This window comes from Drosophila albomicans, chromosome 2L, assembly GCF_009650485.2.
Source record: "Drosophila albomicans strain 15112-1751.03 chromosome 2L, ASM965048v2, whole genome shotgun sequence".
NCBI classification, from domain to species: domain Eukaryota; kingdom Metazoa; phylum Arthropoda; class Insecta; order Diptera; family Drosophilidae; genus Drosophila; species Drosophila albomicans.
In genome coordinates, this window is record NC_047628.2 from 15370466 (window position 1) to 15390428 (window position 19963).

The 19963-nt window shown below is 34.7% G+C and overlaps 2 protein-coding genes across 3 annotated transcripts in view; both read right to left on the minus strand.

The window, feature by feature from the left end:
- Positions 1 to 67: 67 nt before the first annotated feature.
- Positions 68 to 2141, minus strand: LOC117563929 (F-actin-capping protein subunit beta). The gene is made up of 3 exons (XM_034242501.2): positions 2061 to 2141; positions 1844 to 1976; positions 68 to 1543 (listed from the first exon to the last, which is right to left on the minus strand). Exons 2-3 carry the CDS (start codon positions 1844 to 1846, stop codon positions 716 to 718), a joined length of 831 nt encoding a protein of 276 aa, XP_034098392.1. The 5' UTR covers positions 1847 to 1976; positions 2061 to 2141; the 3' UTR covers positions 68 to 715.
- A 9962-nt stretch (positions 2142 to 12103) lies between these two features.
- Positions 12104 to 19963, minus strand: part of LOC117564083 (zinc finger protein chinmo) — a 58527-nt gene continuing 50667 nt past the window's right edge. Inside the window, exons 3-6 of one of the 2 annotated variants that reach the window (XM_034242712.2) lie at positions 15016 to 15233; positions 14103 to 14941; positions 12662 to 12806; positions 12104 to 12589 (exon numbers count right to left, since the gene is read on the minus strand). In XM_034242712.2, coding sequence (XP_034098603.1) covers positions 12104 to 12589; positions 12662 to 12806; positions 14103 to 14941; positions 15016 to 15233 — 1688 coding nt within the window. Of the gene's footprint in view, positions 12590 to 12661; positions 12810 to 14102; positions 14942 to 15015; positions 15234 to 19963 lie in introns of both variants that reach the window. The other variant, XM_034242711.2, reaches the window with a different exon arrangement.

A 19963-nucleotide genomic window follows, 5' to 3' on the forward strand; every position in this document is an offset into this window, starting at 1 on the left:
AAAAAAGGTGGTTCATAATAATAAATTTTGAAAAAGCTGAAGCGAGAGAATGAAAGTTAAAAGTTTCTTGTTTCGGTGTTTGGTACGTAATGTGTATTTTTTACATAATACAGAGCGTTTTCAGTAAAAGTACATAATGTAAAATTTATGCTTCGAGCTTCTTATTGTTTAGAATACACATACATACATACATATTTAATTATTATATTTGATTTATTTATAAACACATTATTTATACTCGAACGCAGCAAACGTTTCCAAAGAAAATCAAAAAAATGCCATAAGCAAACAAATTGCATCCGAATCTGCTTCACAATCGCAATTGCTGCAGATACAAATGATGTTGCACTATGCACGCAGATACAAATACTCAAATACTTAAAGATACTGTGTCTAAAGGGCGGTTAAAGTTGGCGCGTTGTTTCTTTTCGTTTTTTTATGTTGGGGCAAACAAAACATTCAAATGTGGACTTCAATTTGCAACATGGGGCGGGAAATGTGGAAATTTACATTAATACGTTTTTCTCATTTAACAATTTCATTTATGATTCTCTCTCATTAACAAATTTAATGCCTAGAAATGCGTATATAGTTGATAAATCTTGAATAATGACGCAGCCAAGTGTCGTGAATTGTCCCTATTTTTTTGTATATATACTTGTAATGCCTTTCGCTTTCTGCTTGTTTGTTTAAGGGGCGCCAACAACTTAACAGCTCAGTTCGATTCGGGTTTGACATTGCGTCTCAATATTGCTGCAGCCAGATCCTGTTTCATGGCCGCCTGATCACGCTGATCGGCCAGCGATTGTGTGCTTCGCAATCCATTCACAATATCCTTGGTTTTGCCAAAGTAGATGGCATTCAGCGTATTGCGCATTTTGTTCTCCATCTCTTCGACCATTTTACCAATGTTGGCGATATGCGGCGACGATTCGCTTACATTCGCATCCTGCTCCGTCTGCCGGGTCAACGAACCGCCCAAATTCATTGTGCCCGATCCCTGTTTATTTGTCTGCAGCCACAGCATTGCCGTCGACGTCAGTTTATAGTGCGCCGTCCTGCCCGTTGTCTTCTCCTGCACCTCCACCACGTGTATGGAGTCCCAGCAGCCGCGTATCATTTTACTGCCATCACCCGCCTTTTTGATCAATATCACAGCGGCAAATCCGTGATCCAAATCCCACAGATACACCGACGAGACGCCGCCCTCGTAGTACATTTCCCGGTACTGGTCGAACGCGTAGTTCGCTTCGATTTCCAGTTTACGCAAACGTTCCGATGGCATCTGGCCATCCTCCAGCGGTGGATAATAAGTGTTGGACCAGGGCGAACGATACGAGTCACCATCGCGATTGTAGTCGCACAGCAGATAGTCCTTGCCATGCTCCTTGTCTTTGGCGATTTTCAACGGTTGATCCACCGACGACAGCAGATCCTCACACAAATCGGGCGCTAAATCGATTAGATCAATCAGATTCTTTTCGATCTGTTGAGGCGGCAGTCGTCTCATAAGATCCAGTGCACAATCCATTTGCATTTCAGTCTACAAGACACAGTGAAAAGCATTTATGTTTGTTGTTTATATTTGAAATTGACTCATGTTGATATCCCCTTTACTCACAAACCACTCCCCCCTTTCCATTCAACAACCGGCACGCCACGAATACAACCATATATGGGCATAAGTTTTAGGTCACAGGCCGATGGGCAAAAATTCTTGATACCGATTTGTCTTTTTTTGCGCACCATATGTGCACTTTCATGGTTATAGAGTCGCAGCAGGGCGGTCACCGCCGAAATAATTCGAATTTGTATTGATGTGATATCGTTCTGTATTACTCACCATTTTTTTATGTTGGGACTGTGACTGTGTGATTTCTTTTGATTTTTACGTCTCCTTTTTGCGCGTACTATTCTGCTTTGCAATCACTTGAGCCTCCTTGTTATTACTGTGTTGTTTTGCAATTTAATTATACCTTAAAACACAAAACAATTAACACTTATAGATTAACGAAAATGTACAAACAATTCGTCAGATAAATAACAAAATTTGCACTTACTCGATTCGTCAGCACGTAACACAATGGCGTCTGACCATTCACAGGTTGCGTGCACAGCTAATCAGCTGTTTAGCATTTAATGTGACCAGCGCGAAACAGGCGTGTCAGTATCGATAATTCACTACGATAAGTTTGTACGATATTCGTAACCAGCGATAGTATCGACAGAAATCAAGGCGTATCGATATGGCTCGTTGGCGCGATATTAAGGCATTTGAATTATGTCAGCTGAAGTTGAAGTGAATAAAACAATTGTGATTTTTTTCTTTTATTATATTTTAGCAACAAGTTTATTGAATTTAGATTTTTCGTTCATATACTTTTTATGCTCATTATCTGTTTTCCCCATTTCCATGCTGTGTGAGTTTTTGTTACAATGCGTTTTTTTTTTCTGTGAGTTTTTTCTTTTATATGTTTTGTTTTGTATAGCTTAGATTTTATATTTTACACAAAAGTTTATGCCATAATCGTAAATTTTTTAATCCAAATCGTCGTTAAAAATATATTTAAGCCGTTTTTGTCTTAAATGTTTCTTTCGCTTGCACATATTCCAGATACCATATACATATATGCAGAAATCATACGCACAGAGTGTGAAAATACAGTTTACTTAGTTACACCCTTTCTCCAATTTGGTTTTCATTTATATACACATGTATAGCCAAATACAAATGTATGCGTTTGTGGGTGTTCTTGAGTTTGTTGTTCTTCAATAACCATAAACTTAGTCAATTTTAATATTTTTTGTATTTTTGTATTTTTTTTTGGTTTTTAAGTTTGTTTTGTTATTTTTATATATTTTTAATTAGGTGTATACTTTGACCATATAAATGTAAAATCTCAGACTTTAATTTTTAACTAAAGTGCACTACATACAGAATGTTGTTTTGTTGAGTGAAACGTAAACTAAATTGAATGCTAAATCGTAGATCGTTAAGAGATATAAGTTATGTTAAAATGAAATAGTCTGGAAAATAATTTGCATATGAAATTAATTATTTTCTAATTTTCAAATAAATGTACAAGTACGTAAATATAATTTGCATTTCTTTTGAAGTTCAATATTTCGGCTAATTAAGTAAATATTTATTTAGTTATGCATATTTGCATTTTATAGACAATTTGCCAATACTCGTTATACAAAAACAAAAACTAAACTGAAAAATCATAAGCGGTTTTCATGTATTTTCATTTTCCATATTTCCATTTCAATTATTCATTTCGTATTTTTTTCTCGTATTTCATTAATTATGCAACATTTTTTTGTTTATCAACGCATCGACAATCAAATGTAATCACAGTTTTATGTTTTCCTTCTTTATATAAACTCATTTTCATTTAGCTATTTATTTCACTATTTTGTGTCAGTGTGTGTGAGTGTCTGTGTGTGTTTGCGTGTGTGTGTGTGTGTTGGTGTTGCTTGATGTTGTTGTTTTTGTGATGTGTTCTGTGGGTTGATACTAACATAAGATTCCAATAAACAAGTAGACAATATAAGTATTTACTTGAATGTATCAAAAACTCACCATTCTCTTCTCACCCAGCTAAATCCCATGCCAAACTCTTTTCTTTTGTCTTTTCTTATGAACAATCTTCAATATTTTTTGCCTTTCGTTTTTGTTTTTGTTTGTTTTAGTTTTTAGTTGATTAATACTATTACGTATTTAGAAAACTTTAAGAATATTGCACAACTTTGAAATTGTTGACTTGACGGTCGTTTTCTTTGCTTGATTTTTAAAAATATTTCATTTAATATTTAATACCTGAGTTGTTCATAATCCATTTGCATGATTATTACATCGTTTATCATTTATTCATTAATGTTAATACATATCGAAAAAATGTTGTTTTCTTTTTCTTTTTGGTTTTTGGTTTTTGTATTAAATGCATGTATACATCGTCGTGAGTCTTCATAATGCCCTGAGTTTGCTCCAATCGGATTTATTTTCATTTTCATATTCATTTTTAAAAACTATTCTCGATTTTCGTTTTTAATTTTATAACTTATAGGCATGTATATTCTATACATCGTATAAGTAATTTTTTTTTTTTGTTTTAGCGTACATTCTTATTATGTGGACTGTCTTGAATATTTCTTTTGCTCATTCCTTAAAAATAAAAATAAACCTTTTTTTTTTTGTAATTTCCCATTTTTAATGCATTAATTTTGCACACTTTGCAGTTCAGCACATCGTTCAAATTTTCATTGTTTAATTAATGTGCATGTGTAACTCAAGTTCTGTTGCAATATTTCCACTTTTGAAACAACAAAAAAGGAAATTAAATTTGAAAATAACTTCACTTCATTTTGCCAGTAACTGAATCATTCTAAAGTCACACCAAATTTGCCAAATATTTGGCAATTGTAGTCTAACATTTCATTCATTCAATCATTTTTATTTTATGTTATATTTTATGCCGAAAAATTTGTACGTTTTCTCATAATATATTTGTTAATTTAATTTAATTTAACTGCTAAATTTTGTATTACCTGAAATTTTGTACTTGTCATTGTTCCAAAAGTTTTTTGTATAGCTTGCTTTAATTTTTTTTTTTTTTTTTTTGAATATTTTTCTTTTACGTGTGACCTACATTTAAATATAATGAAATAAATAAAAAAGTTAAGGAAACCAATAAAATATTTAATTTAATTTGTACTCGCTTCGATTTTCGTTTAGACAAATTTACAACAACTTGATTTACACATTTAGAGAAAGGGGAAAGAGAGACGAGTGAGTGTGTGTGTGTGTGTGGAACACCGATTTCACAGGGTATAAATCTAATATATATGTTAGGTATATATATAGGTATACATGTATGTGTATGTATACTGCTGAACTGAACTGTAAAGTCGCTTAGGCCTAAACACATTTTGCATTACTCTGTTTTTAATTGTTAATTACTATTTTTTTTATTCTTTCGATATACGTAAGTGTGTGTTTCCGTGTGCTAAAAAAAATAACTGAAAATTGAAATTATAAATATTATAAATTTTGTTCGAATTTAGAGCCAATTAAAATTGCCAATTGTTTGTATTTTTTTTTTTGGTTTTTAACATTTATTTAGTTGCATTAATTTAGCATTTACGTAAATATATATTTATGTATATATATTGTGTGTGTGTGTGTGTGTTTGTGTATTATAAATTTAGTTTTTAAACATAAACATTAAAAATTAAAAAGAGTAAACAAGCCAATTTTTGTTGTTGTTGTTGTGGTGATTAAACAAATTAAAATTGTACAACATAAAAGATAATGTTTAAAATAAAATAATATATTATATTTTTTACATACATTTTTGTCACTTAAATTTATTTCAATTTCAATTTCAGCTTCTTGATATTTCATTTTATAGTTATTTCAAATAACTTGGATATTTCGTGAAGGAAAAAAACTCTCGAAATTAAAATCGCAAAAATCTGCGATTTTTTCTATTTTCATTTTCATTTTCATTTTCGTTTTGTTTTTGTTTCTTTGTATTTCTTTTGAGCAAATTAACAAAATAAGGAAAACTCGAATTGAAATTGTTGTGTATGCTTGATATAAGTACAATTGGCTTGTTGTTGTTGTTGTTGTTGTTGTTGAAGAGGTTGTTGTTGTTGTTTGTTTCTTTCACTTTTCTGTTATTCAACTAAATATTAATAGAATAGAAAACAAGTACTAACAAAAATATATAACAAAAATTACTTACAACGATCGCTATTTATGTGTGTGTTTTGCTTTTTTCATTTTGTTTCGTCAAATTTATAGCATAATTTTCATTTTCATTTTCATTTTCATTTGCATAATTTTTATTTTATTTTGTTTAAACTTAGCATTTTGTACCTGTGCACATTACACATATTCAAGTTTTACAATGTTGTTTTGTTTTGTTTTTTTTTACTTTCGTTTAATATATTTCTTAGAAATTAATTTATACAACTGAAAATTAAGGAAAATTAAAACAATTATAAACACAAAAATTACATATATGATACATACACAAGTTTGTTTTTAGCATTTTTTTGTTTTCATTATTAAATTTCTTCAATATTTTTGTTTTTATTATGTACATTAAAAGTGTTGTTTTTTTTTGCGTTTGAAAATGTATTTAGCTTGTTTTCTGCCATCGACTCACTTCAAATGAAATCGATCGATAAAGTGTTATCGATAAATTCCATTGAAGTGAGTTGGCAGCATTTTTTTTGTAACTTTTAACGCTCTAAATGCAAAATGGCGACATTTGTGTTTTGTTGTTAAATTTAGATTTTTCTTATGCAATCTTCTTTTGTTTTGTTTTGTTTTTCTCTTTTCGTTTCGTTTCGTGTTTCACTTACATTTTGTAGTTGTGTGCAAACATATTTTACAAAGAAATTATTTTAGGCCGCTTTTGTCGAAAGTTGGGCCTAAAATTAGCATTATTTTTATAATTTTTTATTAGCTGAACGCTATAAATAAATATTTATGCAAAGTTTTGCGTAATTTTCATTTATATATTCTGCGAGTGCCAAATGTGGTTTTCGTGTTAAGTTTTACATAAAAATATGTTTGTAATTTGGTTTTTGTTTTCCCCATTTTTTTGTTTTTGTTTTTTATTTTTGTGTTGTTTGTTAATATTTAGCCGAAAGTTTAAGCCTAAAATTGTTTATGTTAATGCTTATATGCATGCGACGAAATTCTTTAAGAAAGAATTTCCATTTAAATAATTTGAATTCAATTTTCATGTGTTTTTTTTTTACATTTGTTTTGTTTTTATAACCATTGGGTTTCGCTTTCGTGAATTGAATTGTGAATTTAATATAGGTTTTTTGTTAATTTAAATTTCAATTCTTAGTTAGTTATGTTTTTATGCTTTATGTTTTTTTGGCTGTCAACAAAATTTGTTTGAACAGTTACGCGTAGCTCTAGCAAAAGTATACCGTTATTTACCGTTATTTTTACGATTAATTTGTGAAATTTCTTTTAGTTCTCATAATTTTTATAGCCTTAAAATAATTTCTTTGTATTTTGTTGTTGTTTACATATTTAGTTAATATAATGTGTGTGTGTGTTTGTTTTTGTTTTTGCCTCATTTAGTTGCTTTGCCGAAAATTATGTATACACATTTTTCCTTATTTGCCTCTACACATACATAGTAAAATTTTTCTCGATATTTTTTAATATTTTTTTTTGTTTTTGTCGTATAGTTATTTATAGTTATAGCCAAAGAATTTGCTGTAATGTTTACATTAAATGTGTGTGTGTTTTTTTTTGTTTTGTATGTGTGTGTGTGTGTGTGTAATTTAGCGCATATTTACAAAAACCTATCTAAAAAAAGTATCTGCCAAAGTTTTTTCTTCTAATTTTTATAAGGATTTACTCAAGTTTGTTGTTGTTGTTTTTGTAAATATTTCGAAATTATAAGCCAAAAGGTGTGTGTGGGTGTATGTGTGTGTGTGTTAGCGTCTCTCTGTGTGTGTGTCACCATTTTACAAATGAAATTAAAATTGCATTTAGTATTAAGTTGTAAGTTTTCATTTCTCATTTTGTTTCATTTCGAATATTACGAGTATGCGCAGTCTATGGGGCCCATTGAGGTAGTTTAGTTAACTATTGCAGTTCGATATTGTTGCTATTGCATGTGTGTATTGGTGTGTGTGTGTGTGCAAGTTGTCTTTTGCATATTACGTAAGATTAGTCATCATCATTATTATTATTAAGGAGTTAAGGACTAAACAAAAAATCTACTAAGAACTAAAGCTGTTTTGTAGCATCTTCAAATTAGCTTGACTTGTTGACTATTATTATTGATGTTTTCTTGTTTGTTTGTTTGTTGCAGTAAACACATAATAATAATAAAAAACAAAGAGGTAGTTTCTGAGGTATATGAGTTCCTGAGTTTGATTTCCATACATACAATTAAGTTGCAGTACATAAGTCTAAACATAGTCGTTATATAAAACTAAGCTCTAATTCAAAAGAAACCTAAAAAATTAATTTACTTTGTATTATGTTGTATACACACAATATATTATCATTATTATTATTATATTCTCTCAAAAATGAAAAAAACGAAAATGTAATGTAATTTCTCTTGTTTTCAATTGAGTAGCATACCCACAAATGCCACGCCCCCATTCGCACAGCATGGGCGATGAGTGCAACAACAACGTACTTAAAAAATAATATGTAATTCAGACTCCAGAGAACGTTGCCGAGATACAAATCGCTGCTTGCGAATGGAACGTGGTTGGGTTGCTTAGGGGATGCAGGAGGAGGGGAGGAGAAGGGGGGTGGGATTATTATTATTAATAATAAATTTGTTATTTTCATCTTTCGTTTTAAAGTAAATTATTGCAATTAATTACGTTTATCATAATTTGTTTCGTTAAATGTTTTTCTTTCATTTTGTTGTTGTTTTTGTTGATTTGTTTTGTTGTTTTGCTGTTCGAGTTATATACGGTTAGTTAGTTAAGTTTAGTGTTAAGCATGCGGAATTAATAATTAATAATTATTACAAAAAATAAAGAAAACAAAAACTTTGCAACGCCAAACGTGGTTTGAACGTTGCACATCACAGAACAAACTGGTTTTTGGGGTAGATTACGTAAGTAAGAACTACACGACGGGAGTGGGGGGAGGAAATGTGTGTGTGTATGTGTATGTGTGTCTGCGGCGCTCTCTGCGATTCTCAAAAATCGTTGAGAGCATGTTTAACATTTGATATATGTAACTAGATCTTTAACATTTGGCTATTTGCTTAAATCATTCCGTTGAATACTATTTGAGTGTTTGTGTGTGTGTGTGTTTGTTTGTTTTTTAACTATTGTTATGTGTGTATGTGTTTTTATCACCCTGTAGTTTATGTAAAAAGAAAAACTTGCACTATTGTGTCCAATATGTAAAAAGGGGAAACTTAAACATGAACATAAACCCTAATCTTGTTTTTTTTTGCAAGCAACTTTTGGCGAGCCTAAGTGTTCCTACATATGCGCTTAATATTTATATATATAATATATATATACTAGATCCTACATCAATATTATATCATTTTACAACTGATCCTTAAACTGTGTGTTGGTGTTCGTGTGTGTGTGTGTGTGCATGTGTGTTTTCTTTGTGTGTGTTTTTGTATTTACAGTGCCTGACACGCCCATTTGCGTTTATTTAAGGCGTTTACAACAAGATTTCTCAGATTATTTTTACAGCATTTTCATCGTGTTGTTGTTTTTTGTTTTTCTTTTTTTTACTTGTACAAAAATCATAAAAGCCGAAAGAACTGAATTTTGAATTTAAGAAAAGTTTTTTCATTTTTTTTTGTGGTTTGTTGGGTAAAATCATAATTTTCTTTTCTTTTTTGGTTATGAAAAATGTTTTCCAAAGGTGTGCCAAAAGTGTTTTTGATTTTGAATTTTTGTTTTTTTGTAATTCTTTTTGTTTGCTGTAATTATTGCTGTTCTGTTTTGTTTTGTTGTTTCTTAATTGCTTGTTGCTTTTCATTCAAGTTTGTTGAGAACGTTTTTGAGTGGTTTTTCTTTTTATAACAAGTTTCTCGATTTTTTTTTTTGCATTTCTTTTACTATCTTTAATTGTTTACTTTGTTTTTTTATTTAAATATATACGTTTTTATTTTAGATTTTATTCTTTAGGTTTTCTTTATAAAATTTCACTAATAGTTGTTTAATTAATTTACTTTTGTTTATAGGCACCCAATTTACCAATTGTTTTATATATTTATTTTTACTTCTGTTGCTTGAATGTTGAAATTAAAAATAAAAAAAATTGTTTTTTTTTTTGCATTTGGATTTGGCCAAAAGTTGTGCGTGATTTTCGATTGTTCAAATTTTGAGGCCCAAAATGGTGAAAAAAAAAAACAGAAATGAAAAATGTAATGTAAATTAAAAATGTTGTTGTTTAAAAGCAATGTGAACGCACAGCATGGGGGGCGTGGCAGCCAACTGCATTTTGCTGTCATTGTATTATATAAATTTAATAAAATTATTTACAAAAAACTAGACAAACAAAATGCCAAATTGGCTGACGACGCAGGCGATTTTTTAATGCTTTCATTTCAATATTTTATGTTTTGTTTTTTTGTTTGTTTTATACTATTTATTTATTGCAGGTACTTGTGGTTGCGGTTTTGTTGCTATTGTTGCTTTGTAGTTTGTTGTTGCTGTTTTTTGTTTTTATAGTTTTTTGTAGTTTGTAGTTTATAGTTGTTGATTTGCAGCTATTTAAATTCAGTTAAGTATTTATTTTGTATTTTCATTCTCGTTTTTTTTTCTTCTTCCTTTTTTGTTTCGTTTTTGTTTGATTTGAGGCAACTTTGCAGTGTTTTAAAAAAATGAAATACTTTCTTCAAAAGAATAATAAATATATATGTTTGTGTTAAGTATATTAAAAACAATTATATTTTCAGCTACCAATCAAAAACGTTCAAACTTTTTTGTTTTGTGCAAGCATAACTATTTTCATATTTCTTTCTTTTCATATTTTATTTTCGCTCATTTAGCTCATTCGACCCTTTGCCTGATGAAAGCAAAGCGAGTCTAGTGAGTTTGTTTAATTTTCCGTTTCTTTTTTTCATTCACTATTCTTTTTGTTGAGACGATTTCTTAGCACACTGAAAACGATTTTTCAGCCGGATTTGTGTTATAGACTCTTTCTTCTAATAAATTAAAAATATTTATATTTTCATTTTTCGCTAGCATTGTTGTTGTTGTTGTTTGTGGTAGTTAATTGTTGTTGTTGTTGTTGGTCTGTTTTTGTCGAAGGAAAAATGAATCAAAAATAATAAACATCAAAAGAACATCAAATACTGCCTTTGTGTACTTGTGTTTGTGTGTGTTGTGTATGTGTGTGTGTGTGTGTGTGTGTGTTTGTTGTGTGCATAAAGTTAGTATTTAGTTATAGTTAGTTATAGTAGACATCTTTGCCCAAGCGATTTGCTTGGGACTTGCATTTTTTTTGTTATAGGTGGTCTCCGAGGGCAACGACAGTTGCAACAGTAGTCATTCTTCTTCTTCTTCATCATCATTTTCGTAGCGCGTAACGTAAACTTCTTCTTCTTCTTTCTCTTTGTAAATCACTCAATCACTCTCTATCAATTAATCAATCAATTTGTTGAATTGTGGCATTCAATTCGTTAATAGTTTTTTGTTTTTTTCATTTTTTGTTGTGGGCGGGTGGGGGCTTCTTCCTCTTCTTCTTCTTCTTCGTCTTCTACTTCTCTCTTCTTCTCATTTACTGCTCATTCACATCCACATTGACCTTGGGCGTAGAGGTCAAAGCGGGCGCTTCATGGGCCATCATCAACATTTGGCTGGTGGGCGTGGACGTGGGCGTGCGCTGCATTTCAACAGGCTCATCGATGGGCATCACAGCGGCAGCTGCATAATGCTGCTGCTGCTGCAGTTGTTGTGCCAACAATTCATCGTCTTCTTCGTCTTCGGGTTCGCTGTCCGACAACGGTTCGATCTTTGGCTCAACAACAACAAGCTCCGACTCGGGCTCATCGATATCCATGGCTGTGGCCTTCGGCAACGCTTCGTTGCCGCTCAACTCAGCTTGGGCTTCGGCATCGCTGCCTTCGTCGGTGGTGGTTGATGTTTCGCCCGTTGTTGTTGTTGTCGTCGCCGTTGTTGTTGATGTCGTCGTCGTCGCTGTCGTGTTCGCTGTTGTGTTTGCCGTCGTGTCCATCGCTTCGGCTTCTGCTTCAGCTTCAGCTTCGGCTCGTTCGCGTTGCTGCTGTTCGGCTGCCATGGCTGCTTTGATTTGCATTGCGATCTCTTGATGCTCAAAGCTAAGCAGACCAGCAGCTGCTGCTGCAGTCGCTGCTGCTGCCGCTGCCGCAGCCGCTGCCGCCGTCGTCGTTGTTGTGTTTGTTTCGCCCATTTCGCCTGCTCCTCCTCCCATGCCCATTACGCCCCCCTGTTCGCCGCCCGCTACCTCAGTGCATGCCATCGCATCGCGTCGCTGCATGCACTTCTCCAATGCCATTTTGAGTGATTTACGTTTACGCTGCTTCGCCGCCTCCTTGTGCGCGCTCATGACTACTGCTGCCGCTGCCGTTGCGGCCGCTTCCTATGGTGAATGATTCGCGGCCGCCGCTGCCGCCGCCGCTGCTGCCACATGCGCCGGCGCAATTGTTGCGCCCGCCGCCAAACCAATCTCCTGCTTGTGCTCCCGTGCAATGTGCCGCCGCACCGTGTTGTTGCGTGTGAAGGTCCGTTCGCAGAAGGGGCAGGGCACCCGGATGCCCTGATGCCGCTGCCGGATGTGTGCGCGCAGATTCGTCTCGTAGCCGTAAAGGCGATCGCAGTACAAACACTTCAGCTTCTTGCCGTCCGCTGTGTTCACGCTGTTCTTGTTGTTCATCTTGGTGGCATTCCACACGTTCAACATGTCAGCGGGTGCAATCGATGCGGCCAAATTGCCCGACAGCGATCCGTCCGCATTCTTCAGGTTCTCCAGCAGCGCATTCGGTGTGGTCGACGAGGTGTTCGAGTTGGCGGGTGGCGGCGAATAGTTTGAGTTCTCCAATTTCACACGCAAATCCTCGGCACCATTCTGCAAAAGTATCGAAAGGAAATTTGAGCTTGATGCAACTGATTTTCGATTGCGTATTTGAGTGTATCCTACATCGGTTGACTCGTCCATCAGTTCGCGTTCATCGTCATTAGCCTCGTTGGCGCTGCCATTGTTGCGTTCCGATTTCACAATCCGATCCAGGCCGCTCGGCGCATTTCCATTGCCGGCCGTAGTGCTGGGACTGTGGTTCTCATACCTGCTGCAATAGTGTGTTGATTAGAACGTTAGCAATCCATTTACAACAAATAGAGTAGAGAAAATAGCAAGCACATTCGACTTATTGAGACCCTTTCACACCATCAGCAGTACTATATTTGAATCGAAATTGTCACAGAAGTAACAGCGAGATCATTTCAAGCTCATTCGACTTATTGAGACCCTTTTACACCTTTCTCAGCAATACTATATTTGAATCACAATATGAATAGAAGTAGCAGCGAGATCATTCCACTTAGTGTACCCAAATTTATAATTAAATTACTACTATAACGAAATCATTTCACTATGAGAGATTTACAATATAAAAATCACAAAAACTATCAAGCACATTCGACTTGGTGAGACCCTTTTATACCTTTCTCAGCAGTACTATGTTTGAATCACAATATAAATCATCATTCCACGTAATTTCGCAAATTTATTACTACTATATAATTAAAAGTTAGCACATTTGACTTTGCAAGACCCTTTAGACTTCTTCCAAAAATACTGAATAGATACAATCGTATCACAAGTGATGTAGAAGTAAAAGCGAGCACAAATTTAAAAAAAGAACTATAAGGTGGGTACATTGAACTTTACGAGACCCTTTACTAATTCTGTGATCTATGTATGTAAGAAATTTAACTAAATCATTGTTAGACATCCCTTATACCTTTGAGAATTGCACCATTTATGTTTACAATTGAAGCACTGCAGAACTATACAAGTCAGAATATTTGACTGCGTGAGACCCTGTACACAATTTGTTAAACTACATTCACTTACATACAATATATCACAGTCAGCTTATTTCACTTTACGCATTTTTTAATTGCACTATTCAAATGTAAGATTTTTATCAATGTTGGTCAGAGACTCCACTACACTTTTCGTTTGAAATTGAAATTGAAAAGGAAATATTCAAGCTGGGAAACTGTTTCATCATAATCCATATACTATTTGTTACATTATATATATTTTTAAAGCACTTATAATTTGTAATTCATATACCATATATTATTACATATAAGCTTAATATTTGTCAAACGTAGTCATGAAACGAAGTTATTTAGGATGTATGGAGACAAAGGGATGAGCTTAAATTGTGAAATAAATTCGAGCAAAGTCAAAGACAAAAGTAAATGTGAGTATTGCCAGCACATTTAGTGATATTGGTTCTTAAGTTCTCAGAGATATAGGTGCACATAAACGGGACTGTTCTTGCATCCCCAACTATCAACAAACTATACTACTTTTTGCTTACTAGGCACAACAAAGTCTGCTGACTTACCTGGACTGTGGCGAGGCGCGTTCCGAGTGCATGGTGTCCGCCTCGGTGGGCGCTGTCGAGCTGGCGCTGGACGAGGGTCGATGGTAGGGTTGCTTGTTGATGGGGCTGGGGCACTCGGAGGAGTTCTTGGAGCCATCGCGGAGGACGCTGCCGCGCAGCTCCTGCTCGGCATAGGGACTGCGGAGGGCGCGCTTGCGAAGCGGTTCGTTGAAGGACATGGGACGGTGGTACATGGGCGGCACATAGGCCATGCCCAGCTGTGAGCTGCTGCTGGGATGCATCAGCGAATCGCACTCTTGCTTCAGACTGCCCGTTGAACCGCCGCCCAAATGCATGGCGGCGCCAGCGCCGCTGCCACTCAGACTGATCGGTCCATTGTTGCCGCCAAGATGAACGCCATTGCCACCGTTGCCGTTGCCGCCGTTTCCGCTGCCGACGCCGGAGCCAGCGCTGAGTGGACCAACGCCAGCAACAGAGCCGCTAATGATGTTGCCACCAGCGCTGCCGCAACGATCTAAGGCGCCAGCACTTGTGGCCAATGCACTGAGACCGCTGGCGGCCACACTTGCCGCTGCAGCCATGCCACCAGCAGCTGCCATGCCGCTGAGGGCGCCGGCCAGGCTCAAGCCATTGTTGCCGGAAATGGCAGGGCTGTTGGCTGTTCCACTGTTGTTGTTGTTGCCACCAATGCCAATGGCAACGCCGCTGCTGCCGCTTAAACTGTTGCGCATGCTGCGACGACCCGTCGGCGAATCGAGCGGCGAACTGTCGCCGCCCATGTGTTGTTGTTGCGCCTGTTGCGCCGCCAAGCGACCCGTCTCAGTGGACAGTCCTTTGACCTGAAGAGAGGCAAGAGTGTAAGACGAATTAGTAAATGTATTTAAATGGAAAGAAAGTATTTCAAGGCACTCACTTGTAGACTCTCGGCGGACTTGAGGAAACTGTTGAGCGCCTCCTGGGAGACGTGCACCTCGCCTTTGTACATGAACTCGAGCAGCGCGGCCATGTTGTCCGGCGTTGTCGCCTCCAGTATGATGACACACTGGCCATTTGTGGGCGTGTTCTCGAACAGGTCGGCGAACTTTTTCGAGCAGGCTGCCAAGATTAATTTGTGTGCCCTAAAGACGGCGCCTATAAAGAAAAGAGTGAAGAAAAACGATTAAAAATAATGTGAATGAAACAAATATAAATTTTTTGCTTAATTTGTTTAAAGAGAAAAAAGTCTAGTGATCTGTATTTGCTTAATTTGTTTGAGTTATAGAACATTTGCTATTTTTTATATACTTTACAATGTGATTAAATTCAATGTGAATGAATATAAATTATTTGCTTAATTTGTTTGAATTATAGAATATTTGCTATTTATTATTATACTTTACAATGTGATTAAATGTGAATTAATATAAATTATTTGCTGAATTTGTTTTAATAGTGAAAAGAAAGAAGTGTACTGAACTGTATTTGCTTAATTTGTTTAAATTGTAGAATATTTGCTATCTATTATACACATTATTTGATCTATATTTTTGTATAAAATTTTATTCGAAGTTAATTAAATATTGCTAATTCATTGAATATTTTAATGCCTTGTTATGTGTGATTAATTTTGTATTTTAAATTAATACATCAACCATTTAAAAATAAAACTTTTTTAAGCACCTCATCTGAGACACAAAAAAATGATTTCAATTTTTCATGAATTACTTAAAAGAAGTGTTGTTGAAGAGTTAATCATTACTTTGACCTAATTTTTTGTATTATTTAGTATTCTAATTTAATTCATTATTAACTTGTTGTTATCAAGAATGCCTTCGATTTTTATGCATACTCAAAAAGCAGAGCAAACAACGAAACTGCTTCACGTCGATTTTGCAAATGTTGTAATATAGAAATTAAAGCATACTTTTGGGCGGGTCGCTGTTACTAGCTATAAAATGCAGCCAACAGGTGGCGCCGCAAGCGCAAATCGTTTAGAGACCTTGAACTCGTAAAAATCATGTCACACACACACACACACAAACACAGACTGTGAGGGAAAAGCATAATAAAAGTCAGCAAGGAAATGATTTCCTTGCTCTTGACTAAGCACACTCACACACACACATACACAAAGAGCTTTTGGCAACTGTATGTGTGTGTGTCTGAGTTATTATTCAACGTCAACATCAACGTCTTGGCCGTCGTCTTCTTGCTGTCTCTGTATGTGTGTGTGTGTGTACCTGTGACACACAAAGCCAGCTGCTGCTTCTGTTACTGTGGCGTATACGCAATATCCCTTTTGCCGGCAACTCCACCCTCCCTTCCTCTCCCTCCCTATCCTGGCTCGCTGTATAAGTATATTTTTATGTGTTTTCTTGACTCGGTCGCTCGCTTTTGTTATGTACACGATGGAAAGGAACGAGGAAAGGTTTTTTTTTGGGTCTCGAGTTCTGTGTGCTTCACAACAAATTTTCACGCTTTTACTTTTTTGGCCAAAGACACAAAAGCGACACAGATAGCACAGCGAAGCAAATACAGAACTGGGGAATTGTTTGAGTGTGTGTGTGTGTGTGTGGGGCGCTTTTTGACTTTATGGGGCACTTGTTGTGTTTTGGTGACGCGTTACTTAAGCCAAATTGAAACGACAGACACGCAGTGGAGTCATCTTCGTTTTCTTTCCTTCTCTCTCTTCTCTCTCTCCTCTCGAGGGAGCCAAGAGTGTATGTGTAGGTGTCTTATTTACGCCTCACAAGTTTTTTTGGCAACACAAATATAACAATACTCATACGACGCATATGACGTGCGACGCAGCTGCACACACAACACCATCGAGGTTGTCGTTACTTAAATATATATAAAGTGTGCACGTCTTTAATCTAATCACCAAATGCAGCGTCGCCATACGACGAAATATTTCTTTAGAAATGTGTGTCAATTTCGTTGGTTACTCGCCACGCGGCGCACGGCATTTTGATAAGGCAAAAAACAAGCACAATCAGAAAAAAGCGAATACAGCTTATTGTTATGAAATCAAAAGGAGAAAAGTGAGAGCGAGAGAACTTCTGGAAATATGCGTAATTTATGTTGAAAACAAATAAAAGGGTTTTTTTCTGGATTACTCAATATTTACCTCAACGTAAAGCTTGAGGAATTTCCATTCCTTGATTAGTTATTTCAAAAATATTCCCCAACTACAGAAATTTCGCAGAATATTTAAGCATCGAACTGATTAAGAGAAATTCATAATGCAAAAATACTTAAATTGTATTTATTAATCATATGTTGACGCAAATTTACAAACCTTGGAATACTTTCGTTTAACAAATTCTGAAGCTCTTATATAATTCGCATACAACTGCATTCGTATCGCCAATTGTTGTTGTTGATAACAATCTTTATTTCGTTTTTATTTTCTTTATTTTTTGTTGTCGAATTTCTAACACTTGATACAACAGAAATTGGGTCACAAATGCCCCAAAAAAAGAAAACGCAAAAAATATTAAAAAGAAATAAATGAAAGACCCTACACATACTACTATTTCTATATGCATACGCTTTGAGCTGATAAACAAACTGCGAAATACACAAAAAAAAAAAATACCAACAACAAAGCCAATGCTAATTGCTTGCGCTTGTTTACGTTCTGTTTCTATATAGGTATATATATGTATATAAATTATAGTATATAGTATGTACTATATAGAGAGATTTAGAATTCTTCCACGCGACTCTTGAAAAATATGTTTTGATTTTGTATTAAGTGCACTCTTAAAATTGATTAAGTTGATGACAACAATTGAAAGTTGTTTGCGGTTATTATTATTTCTTTTTTTTTTGGGAAAATTTTTTAATCTTATCGTGCATAAGTTGTGACGATGATTCATTTATGTGTTTGTGAAATGCATAGAATGTCGCGATGGCTGAATTCTAATTCAACCATAAACACTTCAAGGTTATTATGTTGATACTCCTAGAACAAGTGGTAGATTAAGTGCGATATCTTATTGATTGAACATACACACACATACATATTCTCAAAGTTCACAGACGGCGAGTGAAAGTTTATTGAATCATTTAAAAAACAATTTCAAGAATTTTATCTTTGATCATGGCGCCAACCAATTGAAAGAAATATTTGCTATTTAAATAGTTTTTCTTTAAAGATTCTAAAGAAACTTTGAGCTTTTAATGTGCTTTCGAAGCTTATCATTTAAACATTAAATTAAAATGAAAGTTTATTCTAAAAAATTTATTTTTCATCGTCTCGTAAATATTTGATATTCAAATAATTTTGAGTTAAGCATTGTAGATGAACTTTTCAGATTTTTAATGTGCTTTCAAAGTTTAGTATTAAAGTGAACTATTTTATCTTTGCGATGGCATCAATCAATTGAAGGAAATATGCGTTATTTGAATAGTTTTAATCTAAAGAGTCCATGTAAGAAGATAGCTTAAAAGATTTAAAAGATTTTGAAAGCTTACAATTTTAACATTAATTAAAAGCGAAAGTTTATTCATAGATTTTATCCTTTATCATTGGGCAAATAAAGTCAACGAAGTATTTGATATTCAAAAAGTTTTGAGTTAAGCATTGTAGATAAACTTTTCAGATATGTTATTTTAATGTGCTTTCAAAGTTTAGTATTAAAAGTGAACTATTTTATCTTTGATCATCGCATCAAAAATTTTTGAGTTAAGCATTGTAGATAAACTTTTCAGATATTTTAATGTGCTTTCGAAGCTTGAAACTTAAAATTAAAGCCTTTTTTCTTTCCCTCACAATGCTGCGACCTTAAACAATTTGGCTAAGAAAACGAAGCAAAAAGAGAATGCGAAATGGAGTGAAAAATGTTGGAATCCATTAGTACACCTAATACTCGTTAATGGCTGTAAAATCATAGATATGAAAAGCAACCCCAAAAGGAAAGAAAATAAGGCAACAGCTCGAATACGCAGACAGACATTCGATTCGATTCGAGTAGAGAAGAGAAATGGCCCAAGGCCAAGCAAATGTTCATTTCGTAAAAATGCTCATTTCTCAAGTGCTGAAAATGCCCGAAACCAATGCAGTCCTCCCTCTCCGTCTTCCTCACTCACTCTCTCTCTCTTTTTCTCTATTAGAAGTGGAAAAGCAAAGCACACACATGTGCATATTAAAAAACAATCAAAAACATACGCTAAGGGCTGGCAAATATTTAATGCTTCATTTCGAAATGTACCACAAACAAAAGAGACAGATTTGAATCCGAATAAAATTGCAAAAATAAAAAATAAAGCAAAAGGGAAATCAAACATAACATGTATATATGAATTCTTCATATATTCGAAATATTAAAAACCACAATTAAAAGCAGCCAAAAAAAACAAAAACAATTTCAGTTGCCTGGCGACCATTTTTTCAAAAGGCTCACCGAGTTTTTGGAAATTTTAATCAAAAGTAGTAGCACTTCGATTGATATGGCTGACAAAACGGACGTAGGGCTTTTGTTTATCCTTCCATTTGCTTTTTATTTTTTATTTTTGTTGGTTTGTTTGTATTTTTGGCTAGCCAGGGACAGGCAAGGATTTGTGGAATCCCTTGGAGCAGAGAGTTAGAGGACGCAGTCACGTCTGATGATTCATAATCCCACAGATAAAAAAAAAGAACATCAAAAAGCGAACATATGAAGCGGGGCGTATGCGCAATTTTTGCTAACCTTAAAGATGCGACTTTAAAACCGTAGATAGACGCAACAATTTGCCAATAAAAGCATAAGCCTAAATAATACATGCGCCCAAGATGCTGACACGCACACAGAGACGGGATTTTGGGTGTTTAGGCACATTTAAACCCAAATCAAAATGCGTGCATAAAAAAGGCCAACAAAGGTCCCGGCACTGAA